The sequence below is a fragment of the Varanus komodoensis genome, unplaced genomic scaffold (assembly GCF_004798865.1).
Source record: "Varanus komodoensis strain SLA01 unplaced genomic scaffold, ASM479886v1 scaffold19, whole genome shotgun sequence".
NCBI lineage: Eukaryota > Metazoa > Chordata > Lepidosauria > Squamata > Varanidae > Varanus > Varanus komodoensis.
This window is the reverse complement of record NW_025335550.1, coordinates 19,354,751-19,370,870: the sequence shown is the minus strand read 5'-3', so window position 1 is coordinate 19,370,870 and position 16,120 is coordinate 19,354,751. Positions and strand designations below refer to the sequence as shown.

Sequence of the window (16,120 nt, the reverse complement as noted above, 5' to 3'; positions counted from 1 at the left end):
TAGTGACAGATAAGCCACTAGCAAATGGAGTTAGGAGACCATACTCTCTCACTAGTTTGGTCTTCTAGTAGGGTCACCAAAGGCAGAATGGTCAGAGATACCAGAATAAGATGTATCCAGCCTCTTCAGGAGAAAGGGTTACCATCAGCAGAAGAAAGTAAGTGTCACTAATGGTGATGGGGCTGGATGAATATGAATCAAGGAAAACTGGAAACCATAAAACAAGAAATAGAACATTTAGGCATTGCAGTGCATGGGAAAGCAAACTAAGATAGACTGGAATAGGACATTTTCAGTCATATGAACATAAAATGTTTTACTCCAGAAATTACAAACTGAGAAGAAGTGCAGCGACTCTTGTACTGATGCAAGATGTAGCACAAGCCATAAGGAGCTATCATGGAGAGTCTGACTGAATTGTATCAATCAAAATTTTCAGAAACTTATCAAAAGACCTGCCGTCAGTCAGGCCTAGGGTTCAGAAATGAAGCAGGAGAATAACCCATAGAATTATGTGAAGCCAATAATCTTTTTTTTTTTTTTTTTTTTTTTGGGCAAATACATCAAGCAACCAATCAGATGATTGCATACTTGGATTTCACCAGACTGGAAACTGGAAGTGGGAGATGAAGAAGCTATATACTCATTGTCAAAACAAGACCAAGAGCAGATTGCAGTAGTGATCATAGAATATAAAATTATCATATTAATATAAAAATCACAAAAAAGATCAAAAACAGAAACATAATGCCAAAATTCAAGGTAAAATAACATTCTTGAGGAATTTAAAGACTGTATAAAGAACAGATTTGCATCATTCTATGGACTATAAGCTAGGACAAACCAGAGAAATTATTAGAGAAGAATGCCAAAAGACAATTTCTATAACAAAAGCAAAGAAAACGCCTCGCTGGATGACAGAAGAATTTCTCACAATTGCTAAGGACAAGAAAGAAGCAAAAGGGGACAGAAATAGGGTCAGAGACCTGAATGCAAGTTTTCAGTGACTTTCACAGAGACAAAAAGAACTATTACAATGCCCAATGGAAACAAACAAATGAGGGAAAAAAGAGATTTTTTTTTCCCCATGAAGAGCCAAGAATTCAAAGGGAAATTAAAACTTAAGTTTGGAATGCTGTAAATATGGAAGAATTATACAAAAGAGATAAAAAGTTAACAGACTCCTTTTAAGAGTGATCCTATGAGAGGAACCTGCAATATTAGCAAATAATATTCTCCCATGCAAAGTAATAATTTCCCATATAAGCAAGATGATGTTCAAGGTGTTACAACAAAGAATTTTACCCTATATGGAGTGATAAATGCCTGATAGTGAAACTGGATTCCAGAAACTTCAGATCATATTGCAAATATATGCTGGCTACTGGAACACACCAAAGAATTTCTGAAGATCAGTCTATGTTTCAGAGACTGTGGAAAAACCTTTGTGAATTATGAGAAGCTGTGAGTTGTCCTGAAACAAGTGGGTGTGCCTCAGCCTTTGATTTGTCTTGTCCTGTATCACAGAAAAAAAGCTACTTTTAGGACAGAACATGGAGAAACAGAATGGTTTCCTATAGGCAAAGGCATCAGACAAGCATGCATTTTTTGTTTACCCAATATTTTACCCAATATTTTAATGTTTAATAGATTTTAATTATTTTTATTTCAGACATGGGTTATTTAGTTTTATTATTGTTGGGGTATTTACGATATTTATATTTTTACTGTTGTATTTATTGATTTTGTTGTGAGCCGTCCAGAGACTCAGTGTGATTGAGTGGCCTAGAAAGATCCCAAACAAACAAACAAACAAACAAATAAAATATTTTATCTCCCTATCTGTTCAATTTGTATACAGAATATATCATAGAGACAAGTGGACTAGGATCAGAAGAAGGAGGGAAAGTTGATGGAACTGAGATTGTGAGTTATTTTGCCTACACTGGCTCAGTCATCAATGCATATGGAGACTACGGCCAAGAAATTCAAAGATGACTGTGATTTGGAAAGGTAGCAATGAAGGAACTAAAGATGATCACATGTTTTTATGCTGTTTTAGCATTTGTACACCCCCCCCCCCCCGCAGAGAACCTTCAGGTTATGGGGTGGCATAGAAATGGCATGAAGTAAATGAATAAATATAAGGATGTTTCACTGCAAACCACAGGATGGTTCTGCACCCATCCTATGTATGGGTGTAGAAGCTGGATAGTGAATAAAGCTGGCAGGAAAGAAATGGATGCATTTAATGCAAGCTGCTGGATGAAAGCTTTCTGAATACTAACTGAAAGAGAAACAAGTAGGTCCGAGATCAAATCAAGACAGAGCTTCTCCTGGAAGTAAATATGACAAAACTGAAGCTGTCATACTTTCAGCACATCATTAGAAGCCAAGAGTCACTGGTCAGGACAATAGAGGAAGCTGAAGGCAGAATAGGAAGAGTAAGACCAAGTCAAAGAAGGATCAATTCTATAAACGAAGGCACAGCCTTGATTTTACAAGAGCTAAGCAGGTTGTCAAGGAAGGGACATTTTGGAGGACGTATTCGTAAGTCACCCTAAGTCAGAGATTACTTGATGGCAGGTAACCAAAAACAGAGGGGCAGCTAATTCGTTGCTATGGATACACTTTAACTTGTATTTACCTTTACTGGTTGCATTTTTAATTAGCGAGTTTTAATGATAACTTTAACATTTATTCTGTACTTTATTGTTCACCTTGAAAGTAGTGTTTATAAATTTTCTAATCTATAAGTAAAAAATCATAGTGATTTCTTTGTTAAAAGTCTTGTATCCATGTATCCTTCCCCAAGAAGAATGAAAAGGGGACTATATGTGATTTCCCGCTTCCCTTCTGAACCTGCACCCAAAGCCACTATGAAAGCTTTCCCAGCAGCTTGGAGCAAGTGCTTGTGGGGCTCTGGCTGGAGGAATCCATAACCATGGTTTCCATGGGAGAAACTTAATCATGTGTTCAACTCTCCCTTTGAAAACTGAGAAATTTGCTTAGATTTGCTTGATAAAGGCTGCTTGGTATTTTTACTTTCCAATTTTAATGTTGGTATATGGGGTTTAACCTCCTGTCCAAAAAACTTATTTTTATTTTTATGAAAGCTATGACCAGGATGGGGCATATTGAGAAGTAATACAAGACCAATAATATGAAAAGTCACCTGCAAGAGTTTTTCATTTGCCACTTTTGTCTCCATGTATTTAGTTTGATCCTCTTCAGACATATTTTTAATTATGTTTTCTGCTGCCTGCTTTTCTTCTTGGATGTCATTTTCCACAGCTTGAATTAGCTTTTCTTTGCTGCATCACAAGAACAAATATTTCCTAAGCCAGATTCAGCCTGCTTATCTGTTTTTAATTCAATTCCACAAATTCATTTTGACAAATAGACTGTTGACCTTCATGCCAAAGACAGTTAAAACAATTTAAAGAAAAAAGTAGGAACAAAACAGAAATAGCATAAAAACCACAGGGTATAGGATACAAAATATAAAAAGACAGAATGGTAGAAAAATCATAAAATAACCTGCATTAATATCTATTCCCAGGAACCTGTTCAGTTGTCTTTCCTGCTCTGAAAACAATTTTCACAAAAAGCCTGTCAGTTATATGTACAAAAGTATCCAGGTTGCCCTAGCAGCTATTGGTTGTGACAGGTGCTACAAGTACATGGAGATATTCCTATTAAACATTCCTCACATCATTGCTGCTGCCCATCTTCTCACCTATGCCAGTAGTACTATGAATGTTTAAGAAGAAATTGGGAAGTCACTGAAATTCTCTTTTCTACAAAATTCCAGGGTGAAGGAAAGGAGAAGTACTTTTCTATGGGAAAAAAGTTGATGACAAGGCTTATTGTAACCAAAGTGGACTATCTGAAACCCAAGTGTCAGGGAACTAACTTTAACTTGATCAATTTTTCTCCAGAAAACAGAAAAAGATCACTTTAGTCATTAACTGAAATATTTGTTCAGCCTAAACAAGATATCACATAATTGATTTAAAATTAAAACTTATCATTAAAAAATCTGTATTTTAGATTCTAGAAAACTCTTCGGTTCCCAAAAATAGATCTTTTCACATGAGCAGTGAAAGTGTGCAGGGGGTTCAGGATTGCACCTATTAAACCTGCTTCTGACTGTCCCAATTAATTATGAACAAAACCTACATACATAGAAGTTAATGTGCGTAACCCCTCCCCATTTAGTTTCCATTCTGCAAGATAGCTGATTCCACAGAAAGAGCTGGCTATAAAAAAGGGCAAGAGTAGGCAACAGTTATGATTAAAACCCATCAATCCATATATACTCATGGGTTATACAAACAGGTCTAACATGTTTTTTTGTTCTGTACTCTACGTTTTCTAAGGCCTGGAAAACAATAGACAGGTTTACGTAGCAAATTGTAAAGAGGAAGACCAAAAGAGCAGCATTTCCTTATACTGTTCCAGACCTTCATACTATAGCTTTGTTAGCCTCTACAGCTGTTGTCAAAACTTTCTCATTTTTGATCTAAAGTAATGAATACACATTCTTCTATGTAAAACTAGGTTTTATATACTGTGGTGCTGAGACCAATGTTTGTATTAACATTAGTAACTATAACCCACATGAAGTAAACTTCAGCTCTTATCTCACTGTATGCAATAGAACTATGCTTTATGGGAACTCTTCATAGTTTAACTTGCTCTTCTCACCATCTTCCACTCTCATGAACATGCTCAGATAATAATGTAAGACATGAGGCTTCTGATTGGCTGCAAGCCTATTAATTTATAGAGGAACATAAGAAATTACTCAACCTAGTCAATCTTTTGCTAGTGAAGCCCTGCTTTTTTCATTTTAAACTAACTACCTTCCTGCTACCTAGGTACAAAGGTTGAAGCCAAGTGAAGTAGCATTGCACCTTTCATCCCTTCATTTTAGAGGACACACACAAGTAGGCATATGATGTGCTGGAATAAAAAACAAGAAGGTAAGATAGTTTGGAAACTCAATTACATGCATTTTTTCATACCCCCGGTGTTAGGTTTATAGATTTAATATTGTCTAGCCTTCAAATTTTTATGAATTTGGCCATGAATGCGTTAAACTTTGTGACTGCATATATTTGGATCTTTGGAAAATAATGTCTTTCAAATGTTTTAATTCTAAAAACTATTCTTTATTATTTTAAAGTAATGTAGAAATTATAAAAAATCATTACTGTAATAACTGTGAAAGCTTGATTTTTACTTGATTAAAAATACATATATAAGGAATAAGAGGGGATTGAGAGTTACTTTCACAATAAAATTCTATTAGAATGTGGGTTTTATCTGGCTGGTTGCACCAGCATTTCTAATATGCCGTGTTTTTATTTCTATCCTTATGAATCTGAAGTTTTCTCTGTAAAGAATAGACATGCAAACCTCATTAGCATGATGAGATATGGCACCTGTTTTACATGAAATTAGTGCTTTTTCCAAGCTCAGTGGAGGCAGGGAGCAAATGTAAAAAAATGCTATTTGACAAGTAAAGATTAAAGCAATATATTTAAAGAACATTTGTGGTGCTTACTTTGTATAAGTCATTAAAACTACAGCAGTATTATTAAGACAGAACAGGTACTCTTTTATGAAGAGCAGGATTTGTGTGTTTGTATGCATACCTGGAATCAAGTCCACTTAGTTCATCATGAACAGTGACTGCTGTGTGTAACAAAAGAGGTAGCTGTATAGTGGCACTTGTGAAGATTAATCATGCCCAGTTCAAAACACAGGAGGAGCCATGCTCCCTTTGGTCCTTTCTAAATTGTGTTCCTTACACCAATTTAGTGATGCATTGAAAAATGCCTGCACTACTTTTTACTTCCTTTTCTTAAACACATCATTCCTTCTTAAACAATGAAGCTGCATCTGAAACTCCAGCAGTGAGTTTAGAAGGCAAGATCAGCATGTTGATTCTTGTTTAACACAAAAAAGTATCACCAAGCCAATGCTAAGGGAAGTCCAGAAGGAACTTATAGGCCAGGCCAAAAGCCAACATGATAAAATAGCTTAAATCTGCTTTTAGAAAAAATTTAACAGTAAAAGCAGTTCACAATTGGCACTATTTATCTGGATTTTCTATAAACTTTCCTCATAGAGTTTTATGAGCAAAATAGGCTCTTGCTACCTAAGGGAAAAGTAAAAACAAAAGTAGATTCCTGAATATTTTTGGTTGTTTCAAGAAAGTTTGTTTCTATGGCCTACAATATGGCTGCACCACCTGCACCTGCTGCTTGGGGAACCCTGACCTTCCGCTGCTCAGTTGACTGGCACCTGTACAGTCAATTCCCCACTCCAGAAATCACTCCTTTTTGCCTCTTCTAGCAGAATGAAAAGAACAATCGGTATCAGGATCTTTGGAATGTATGTGCATGTACACATGCGGCCTCTGCTCCAGCATGACATGTGGCCATCAGGGCCCAAAAATGTGCACCACTGAATGCAGTGCACAGAGATTTGGAAAGAACTACACTTTGACACTTGGACTGATCTGTATCAATTTGTACATGAGTCACATTGAACATAGTTGTCCCATGTGAGCATAATCAAAGTTCGAATCTAGCCACCAAGCATTTAAGCCTTTGCCAACCTTCACAGAAACACTTGGCATTGTTTTGCCTTTGGGCCATTTTGATAATATGCTGTATGGATGCTTTGGGAACATTTCAATCAAAACATAAGCTTTATTTTGCCTCACAAATAAATGTCTTGATGTCAATGTCTCAAATAGTCATATTCTGCAATCCCCTAGAGAAACTTTCTGCTTTGTTCCTTTATTCTCTACACTTATTTTGTAAATATGTAGGCATGTCAGATCCACATTTGACTGTTGTTATTCATCAATTTGCTTTCCAACAGTTCCTATCCCAGTTTTCAAAACAAACATTATTTTGAAATATGGGAATGGAAGCTGACCAAACAACTCCAGTGCATACATACTATCTTTGTTTTTGCAAGTTCAAGACTAAATGGATCCTCACCATCTAGCTTTTAAGTGTCAGAACACAAAGTAAACCTGCTCTCCTGTATACTGACAGACAAGCAAATAGGCCGGGGGGGGGGGGGTGACTTATGGCACAAACTATATATAGTTCACATTTTACATGTTTTATTCAGTTCAAAGACTCCTATGAATTCATTTGCCTTTGGAAGCAAACTCTGACACCCTTTATGCTCACAATTTGCCACAGATGGGACCACAGGTAAGTAGTAGCTTTAAACTTACTTTTATCACATTGAACCTCTGTAACAACTAATATCTGAATGCTAACATATACCCAATGTTGCAAATTGACAGATTTTAAACACGAAGCTGGTTTGGCTCCTGATCTTGGTTGCAGTTCTCTTTCTACACCCAGGTGTTACTGAATGCAATACTGCTCCAACTGTGAGTTGTATAACTTAATTCACCTATTTCTTTTTAACTACTATTCCTAAAAAGCTGTTAAGAGTTCAGTCCTATTAACAGAACATATCCAATGATACATGAGCAGTCTTCAACTTGTGGAAGGGTAGTTTCTCTTCCCATCCCCACACCCTGCAGCCCATTCCCAAATTTGCCAACCAACTTCATTCTTCTGACAGACACAGCTAGATACATCCCCACGTATCCTAAAAAGTTCCATTGTGTTCAGTGTAAGTGGTTGTAGACTGCAACTGATTGGTACTTTTTAATCCTTATCAACACAAAAGATGAGCCTAGATAGTCAGGTTGCTTACCTGTGTCATTCCTCAAGTGGTCATCTGTGCATTAATCATATGGGTGCTGCACCTGTGCAGTGCCTCTGTTCAGGAAGATTCTCCTAGCTAAGCCTAGAACATTTTGCCTCCCTTGCCTATTTATACTAGAGAGGGGTGGGACTCCTACCATTTTCTCAGTCCACATGGAGACCGACATTTGCCCTCAAACCCTGACTACTGTATAACTTAGATGGAAGATAGGGATGTTACCAATGACACCAATGTGGGGCCAGCGGGTAGGATGTGTGACTACACAGATGACCACTTAAAGAATGACAGTTACAGGTAAGCAAGCTTACTTTCCTCATTGTAGTATCTGTGCACCACACACATGGGTGATTAGCAAGTTGACCAGAAAAGGAGGTGGGAGGTGTCATCACTGAAGAATGGAGGAGAGGACAGCACGACCAAAGGAGTGGTCCTGTCTTGCTTTAACATCAAGCTGGTGATGCTGTACGAACATTGATGGTGTAAACCAGGTAGCTGTTTTGCACAGTTCCTGTAGTGGTATACCTGTGTGTAGAGCAGTCAGAGTTGATATAGCCCTGGTGGAGTGGGCTTTAGGTTGGTGCGGTAATTTTAAGTGTGCTAGCTGGTAAGCTAGTTTAATTGTCGCTACAAACCAGTGGGCTAAGTGTTGCAGACTTATCAGTTCCCCTTTGGAAGGGTCAGTGTACTTAATGGAATGTCATATGTGTCTTGGAATGTCATATCAATTCTTTATGGGAACTGTGGAACACTAGCACTCTTTGTATGCCAAGCATATGTAAAGTTTTTTCAACTGCTATAGATGGAGTTGGGGAAAAAGGCTGGAAGCACCATATCTTGATTCATGCAGAAGGCCAATGAGACTTTTGGCACAAAGGCAGGGTCTTAGGACTACCTTCTCTTTATGGAAACTGAGGTATAGAGGCTCTGTTCTTAGGGTGCACAGCTCACTCACTCTCTGAGCCACAAAGAACGATGTGATGGCCACAAAGAACGAAATTTCCAAAAGAGCAGATGGGGATTGATTTTTGCCAGAGTTTCAAACTGGGGTTTTGTCAGAACTTGTAACACCACAGATAGACTTCAACCAGAAACTACAGTTTGGATGGAGGGGGTTCAGGTCGTATAGTCTTTTCATAAATCTCTGTGAGAGGGTGAAAGAAAACAGGATCTATCAATTGGGCCTCTCATAGACAAAACAGCAGAGAGGTAGATCTTAATGGAGGCAGGTTTCAGACCTTTCAGAATGGTTTTTTGTATTGGTGCTGTTATCAAATTGAAGGAGTGTTCCTTTGCATAATTCTTGAACTTGTTCCACTTGGTGGAATAGGAGTGTCTAGTGTTAGGTTGCAATGCTGCCTGTAAAATGTGTTGAATTTTTGGATCTAAGTCAGTCGTTGTTGCAATCAATTGATTGACCGTGCTGTCAGGAGAAACTTCTGGACATCTGGGTGTAGGATTTAGCTCCAGTGCTGTGTTACCAGGTTTGGTATGTTTGGTCGGTGCATGAAAGACCAGTTGGAAAAGTATAAAAGGAATGGAAAGGCTGCCTGGGCCGCCATGGCGTTATGAGGATGCAATGAGTCCTGTCCATTCTGATTTTGGCAACTGCCCTTATAATCAGATGAAATGGTGGAAACCTGTAAAAGAGAGTCCTTTTTCATGGAATGAGGAAGGCATCTCCAAGAGAGTTTTGGCTGATGCTGGTTCACGAGCAGTAAGTGTCGCATGCAACATTGTCCTCTGTTGCAAAGAGGTTGGTAGATGGTGTGCCCCAGACAGCAAAGATGTTCCTGACCTCTGCATTCAGCTCCCATTTGTGTAGCTGGAATGGTGTCTGACTGAGGGCATCTGCCATGGTATTCCAAGTGCCTGCCACATGGATGGCAACCGGAGATATGTTCCTGTGGATGCACCAGTCCCATATGTGGATGGTTAAATGAGTTAGAGAAGTGGACCTTGTGCCACCCTGTTTGTTGAGGTAGAATACTACCGTTGTATTGACCAAGGCAACTTGAATATGTCTTTTGTTCAGGATCTGTTAGAGAGATTAGTGTCTTGTGGACTGCAAGGAGTTCTAGATGGTTGATGCGCTTTTTCCAGTCTGATCCAGTCCAGAGGCCTTGTGTTTGGTAATGTCCACACTGGGCATCCTGTGTAAGAGATGTGTCTGTAGTCACCATGATTATGGGTTATGGCACCATAACAGGCAGTCCCTGAGTTGAGCTTGTTCAATCACCAGGAAAGGCTCTTATGAACTAGGGGAGTTCCAGAACTTTTCCAGGTGAATCGTGGAGGGCATGATAAGCTCTTGTAAACCACAACTGGTGTGATTAATTAATTAATTAGGGTATGTCTAACCTTTCCATTATGGTTCATCTCTGAACAGCTTACAATATAAAACTCCTAATAAATACATTGTAATAACACACACAACTGAGGATAAAACATAATTAGAATATTTAAACTTTAAAATATCTGGTAAATAAAAAGGTCTTGACCTGGCACCAAAAAGCATATAACGTCATTATGATTTCATGAGCAGTCATGCATAGTACACTACTGCCACAGTAGATGCCATATGCAATTGTTGAACTCTCCGGATGATAGATCTTGGTTCAGAGTAAAGGCAGTGAGCTGAGTTGCACATGGTCCATAGGCTCAGCTGATAAAGCATCCTAGCAGGCTTCAATGTGTGAGATGGACTGTGAGGGAATAAGCATGGATTTTTCATTAATATACAATCCAAGTTCTTGGAGAAGATTGCATGTCTTCCAAATAGAGCAGAAAGGAGTTTTTGGAGGCAGCCACTAGTAACCAGTCATCCAGATAAGGGTAGATTTGTACTTCTTGTGACCTTAGGTGGGTGCACACAATGGCCATACATTTTGTAAAGACTCTTGGTGCTGTCGACAAACCAAATGGTATGACCTTGAATTTGTAGGGGTTGGAGCCAATGTGGAACCATAAGTAATGGGAGTTGTCCAAGTGGATGCTTATGTGGAAATATGCATCTATTGATGTGAACCAGTCTCCTTGCTGTGAAAATGGCAAGATATTTTGTAGTGAGAACATTTGGAAATTTTTGCTTGAAATGAAGTAATTTACTCCTCAAAGGTCTAACATTGGATGCTGGCCTACATCTTTTTTTGGGACAGTAAAGTATCTCAAATAGAAACTATGCTGCACTTTGGATTGGTTGAATGGGCAGACTGCCCCTTTTGCAAGTAAGTTGTTGACCTCCTCTTTTAGGGCTGAGGAAGGAGGAGTTCTGTGGATCTTTCCAAGAGGTGGCAAGTCTCAAATTCAATTTTGTATCCATGCTATATTATAGAAAGTACGCACCTGTCCAGTGTAATGGTTTCCCAAATGGGAAGATGGTGATTTAAGTGGTCTCCAAATGGGAACGCAGAAAGAGGGACTAGTTTGTGCTACCTGTCAATGTTGCCATTTCTTGAAGTCTAGTCTTCTTTCAGGTGGTTGTTGGACCTGGGTTGTATTGCGGCAGTGCTGTCAGGTTCGAGAAAGTTGGCATCCAGGGAGGAAGTATGGGGGCCAGGTGTGATAGGCCTGGTGCAGTGCAGGGTGGGCCCATGACTACTTACGTTTTCTGGCAGGTTGGAAGTGGCTGAAGCCCTTATGTCTGGCCATCACCCTGGCCTTTTGCAAGGTGTCCAATCTCTTGTCCATTCTCGAATGGAAGAGTCCTTCCCTGTCAAACGGCATACTTTCAATTCTGAACTGAGTCTCTTGTGGAAGATTAGCAGCCTGAAGCCATGCATGCCTGCATATTGCCACCACTCCAACAAGGGTCCTCTAGTCACAATCCACATGATGGCACACTGTAGTGATTTGTTGAAAGTCTCAAATCTACTTCTGAGAAGGAAATTGGTACTACTGTCTCAGACTGGACTTCAGCAGGCTCTCGGTGGACTGGCGTCGACACAACCAGGGAGGCTAGGCCAGTCTTGCAGGCCAGGGCTGCTGGTGGGGTAGGCGAACTACAATGCTCAGTAGCAATCAGGGAGTGGTACTTAGATTTCTTAGCAGGTTTGTCCATACCTGACTTCTTTGCCACTTTGGGCTCTTCTGCCATCCTGTGTTTTCTCTTCTCCTCATGCTTCTTGCTAGCACCAGAGGAGGCTGATTATTCGGACTCCAAAGAAGCCAGTTTGGGTGTGCCTGCTGGCGTGGTCCATTGGCAGTTTTTGGAAGCCTCCCAAATAAGAAGGGCAGCTTTTGGGATCATCCACATTTCTGTTTTCAGATGGCCAATCCTATATTTTAGGGCTTGCTTTGCAAATGCCTGGCAATGAGGGCATTTGTCAACACAATGCTGCTCCCCAAGGTAAAACAAACAAAGTAAGTGTCTGTCAGCAGATGGCGTTTTCATGCCACACCTGATGCACTTTTGAAAAGCAGGTTGGAAGGCCATTGAGTGAAAGGAAGGGATAGAAAGATGAAGGAGAATTCGAAGGAAGGGATAGAGGATAGGTTTTTTGGGGGCGAGGCATAAAAACAGAGAAAAGGTCAGGTTATAAGAAGGGATAGATGAGATGAATTTAGAAGGTAAACTGTAGAAGTTGTGAGGTAAACGTTTTAGGAAAAAATTTGCTAGAAATCCTGAGGCACTGCAAATGGCGGTTGAAAGTGAACTGAGAAAAGGTGGGAACCCTGCTTTTTTATACTAAAGAGAAGGGGGCTCCTGTCAAAAATTCTAGGCTTAGCTGGGAGAATCTTCCCGAACAGAGGCACTGCACAGGTGCAGCACCTATTTATGTGACACACAAGGACCACAAAGAACAACATGCAACATCAACAACAGTTAGTGCACTTTCCCAGTAATATTTAAAGGAGTCAAAACCAGAAAGCTACTTAAACGTTTCTATATAATCCCTATATTACTGTCTAAATTCCTTGAATTTGCTCTTTTTTGGACCTTTTCTTTTAGCATCATGAAAGATGCTTTCTATGCTTTTAGTTTGTACCTAAGGTTTAAGGTTTGCCAGTTTGAGAGAAAGTGTGTATGTGACAGCGAGAGAGGTGAGGTGCGGTGACTGGCCAGAATGACCATTAAAATCTCATTAATCCTCTATCTGTGTGCCACAACATAAACTTCCAACTTCCAATCCTAGCTGATTTATGGACTCAAATTAGTACTCTACTGTAGAAAGACATTTAACTCTACTGGACATTTGAGTCTTGAAATTTCAAGAAAAAATTAAAAGGATTATTCTCCTACAATCTAAATGTCCTCTTTGTGGTCAGCTTCTTTCATACACTGTTATCAGTTGTTGCTTTGTTTCTGTTTATGTGATTTATGTTCCCATTTTTGTTTCTATGTTGTAGTATGTTTGTTGTTGCAATATGATTTTGCATTGTAAGCTAATTTTCTTTATGAAAAAAGCAGAGTAGAAAACATTTTCAACAAACAATATGTCAAATATTTTAGTAAAAGTTTTCATGGTATTATTTAATTATAAGAGATGGCTCTTTAGCGTGTTCTCTGTCTTATCTGATTGCTTTTCCTATTAGTTGATATAAGTTTTTCTTTCTTTATTTACAGGTCAGGTGTGACGAATCATCAAAGAACTACTCTTCTATTCCCTCCAAACTAAACAAAAATGTTTCTGTACTAAATCTTAGTTACAACAACATTGCTTTAAATGAGACTGATACAGATATTCTTTACAACTACACTAATATCAAAGAGTTATACCTGAACAATAATGTCATTGTTGTTCTATGTAATTACAGCTTTCAGAGTCTTTCAGAACTAGCAATTTTAGATGTCAGTAGTAATTCTATCACAACAATTGAACAAGCAGCATTTTTTGGTTTAAATAAGCTCATGACTTTGCAGCTACAGAATAACGAAATTGAACAACTGGATTTTACTGCAGTTAGATTCCTAAAAAACTTGCAGGTCTTAAACCTACAGAATAATCACTTGAAATATGTTGCTATTAACGTATCACTTAATTCAGATGAGACTATATTAAGTGGAAATCCATGGTATTGCTTGTGTGGTCTCTATGTTTCTGGTGTACAGAGCTGGCTGAATGACACTAATATAAAAATAGGTAAGTATCCCCAAATTATTTGTGCCTTGATGTTTTTCTCTACATGATTTTCAGTTTTGGAGTACTGAGTGTGGCTGCAGCTATCTTCATATGTTCTTAAATAATATTTTCTTTAGACTGGGATGCAAAAATCTTAGTGGGAGTAATCAGTAGAAAAAATAAAGCAAACAGTACATCACAAAACTCATATAGGCTGGTTCACACACAATGTGAAACCATGGTTTCCAAACAAGCCAGTTTCAAATAATGAGATATAAAGCTTGCTTGTTTAACTAACTAGAGTTTATTTTAAAATATATTTTCTCATTCATGGGCAACCATATGCTAGGATTCTGTATATATGAAAACTCTAAAAAAGTCCTTCTCTTAGCTTCCCAGAAGAAAGGATCTTTGCCCAGTTTTATTCCAGCTCATACATGTTCTGCTAAACCATGAATTTAGTGTTACATCCAGACCAACCTAGTTAGAATGAAGCAGAGCCATCAAATTTTAAAATTATATTTGAGTGGGTAAGTTTAACAGAAGCCTATTTAGCCAATTGATTTCATGAAAAAAGAGAGGCCTGCACTGTGTCTATTATGCCTAGAAGAATGTGATTTCAGAAAATTAATAGTACAATCTTACTATACATCAGACTCATGCCCAGGTTAAATACAGTATTGCATATTAAATTGATGAATAGTTCAGCAACACATCCCAGGCAATATTACAAGTGATATGGATTAGAAGAAAACTCCTTATGTAATTTCTTACCAGGAATATTTTCATGGAACATATCTTTTGGACAGAGGACTGGTTTACTATTGTGCTTTCTGGTGGAATATTTGAGGGATACTTCCATACTGGGAAGTAATTAAGGTTTTATAAATGCTGACAAGCTTCAGAGGGAAGCTGACAATCCCGTTCTAAATTATTTACTGAATCATACTCTAAGAAAGTGGGGTTTAACTGTGTAAGGCCCCTTTTCCACAAGTTGGTCCCTTACAGATGGATTGTAATTTTCTTGACCACAGACCATGCTGAGAACTGCAGTCAGTTATCTTGAACTTCTAATTAAAATAAAATAAAATTTTGTGAATAAAACTTTGACAACAGGTGACAATCATTTGTATTTGCATTCATAGTTAGGGGGAGACAAGAAGTGAACCTGATAGGATGCTATGAAGAGTATTTAAAAACAAGAAAGAGATAGCTGTTTTCTGCTCTTGTGAATAGATGGCTATGATCTATGCTATTAACCAGCCAAAAGCTTGGTTGAATGGTACATCTTTGCTAAATAAGAAGAGAATTTAAATATAACTGCATTTAAATTAATTATGTCAAGCAGCAATGACTTTGGCGATCACATAATACTATATTGTCTCATCCAATTTTTTGAACAATATTACTTTCACAAAGTGAAGTGATGTTTATATAACAGTACTGGCCAAATACTTTCAAGGTAGAAGTCCATGCTGGCTGGAGGTTGCTGGAGCTGTAGGACTGTTTTTGTCTAAACATACAAAAGATTTTACCTTAATACTGTTTAACACTGTTTTTTAAACTATTTTCAGAATATGTGAACAATGCTGTGTGCACCCTTTCAAACAGTCTGAAAAAAAGTTGTAACAAGACAGTACTTCTGCAAAATTGTGGAAGCAGAAAGCTGACTGGAGCAAATGCCACATCATCCACTTTTACTTATCCTCACAATGATACTGTAATATCAGCACACAATGATACACATGGGAACTCATCAAATTCAGGTATTTCTCAGTTTACTTTACCAGCAGTGCTCATAAATTTGGCTATATGAGCCACATATAACAGAACAGGTCCAGAATTAATAATAAGGCTAATGTAACTCATTTTTTATAAGTTTTAAAGCACTGAATATTTACAAAAATGTACCTAACCATTCTTTATTTTAAAAATATCTAAAGGTGATTTCACAATTATAAAGTAATTTTTAGATCTAATTGAAAGAAGAACTTGCACAATATTGCATACTTGAAGCAAAATGAGTCAACAATGTTGCCTTGGCTTGGCTTGACTGACTCTCCTTTCTATCCTATCCTCACACATATTAGAACACTTAAAATATATATCCATTTAAATTTAAAACAATCATAAGTTGAGATGTGATACTATCAGAGTTTTTGTACTGTATTCTAAACAAGTAATATACTGAAACAAGATGGTCACATTATGTCATTGGAGAAGCATTTTGAACTTCCAGTATGTCAGGAATATCTGGATTAATTTGAAGTCTGCCAATATGTATATAA

At 38.0% G+C, this 16,120-nt stretch overlaps 1 protein-coding gene across 4 annotated transcripts in view; it reads right to left on the bottom strand.

Annotated features, from left to right (window-relative positions):
- IFT74 (intraflagellar transport 74) overlaps positions 1-16,120 on the bottom strand; it is a 64,332-nt gene that overhangs the window by 29,569 nt on the left and 18,643 nt on the right. For all 4 annotated transcript variants that reach the window (XM_044427676.1, XM_044427678.1, XM_044427675.1 and 1 more), the window contains exon 9: positions 3,176-3,314. In XM_044427676.1, coding sequence (XP_044283611.1) covers positions 3,176-3,314 — 139 coding nt within the window. The remainder of the gene's footprint in view (positions 1-3,175; positions 3,315-16,120) is intronic.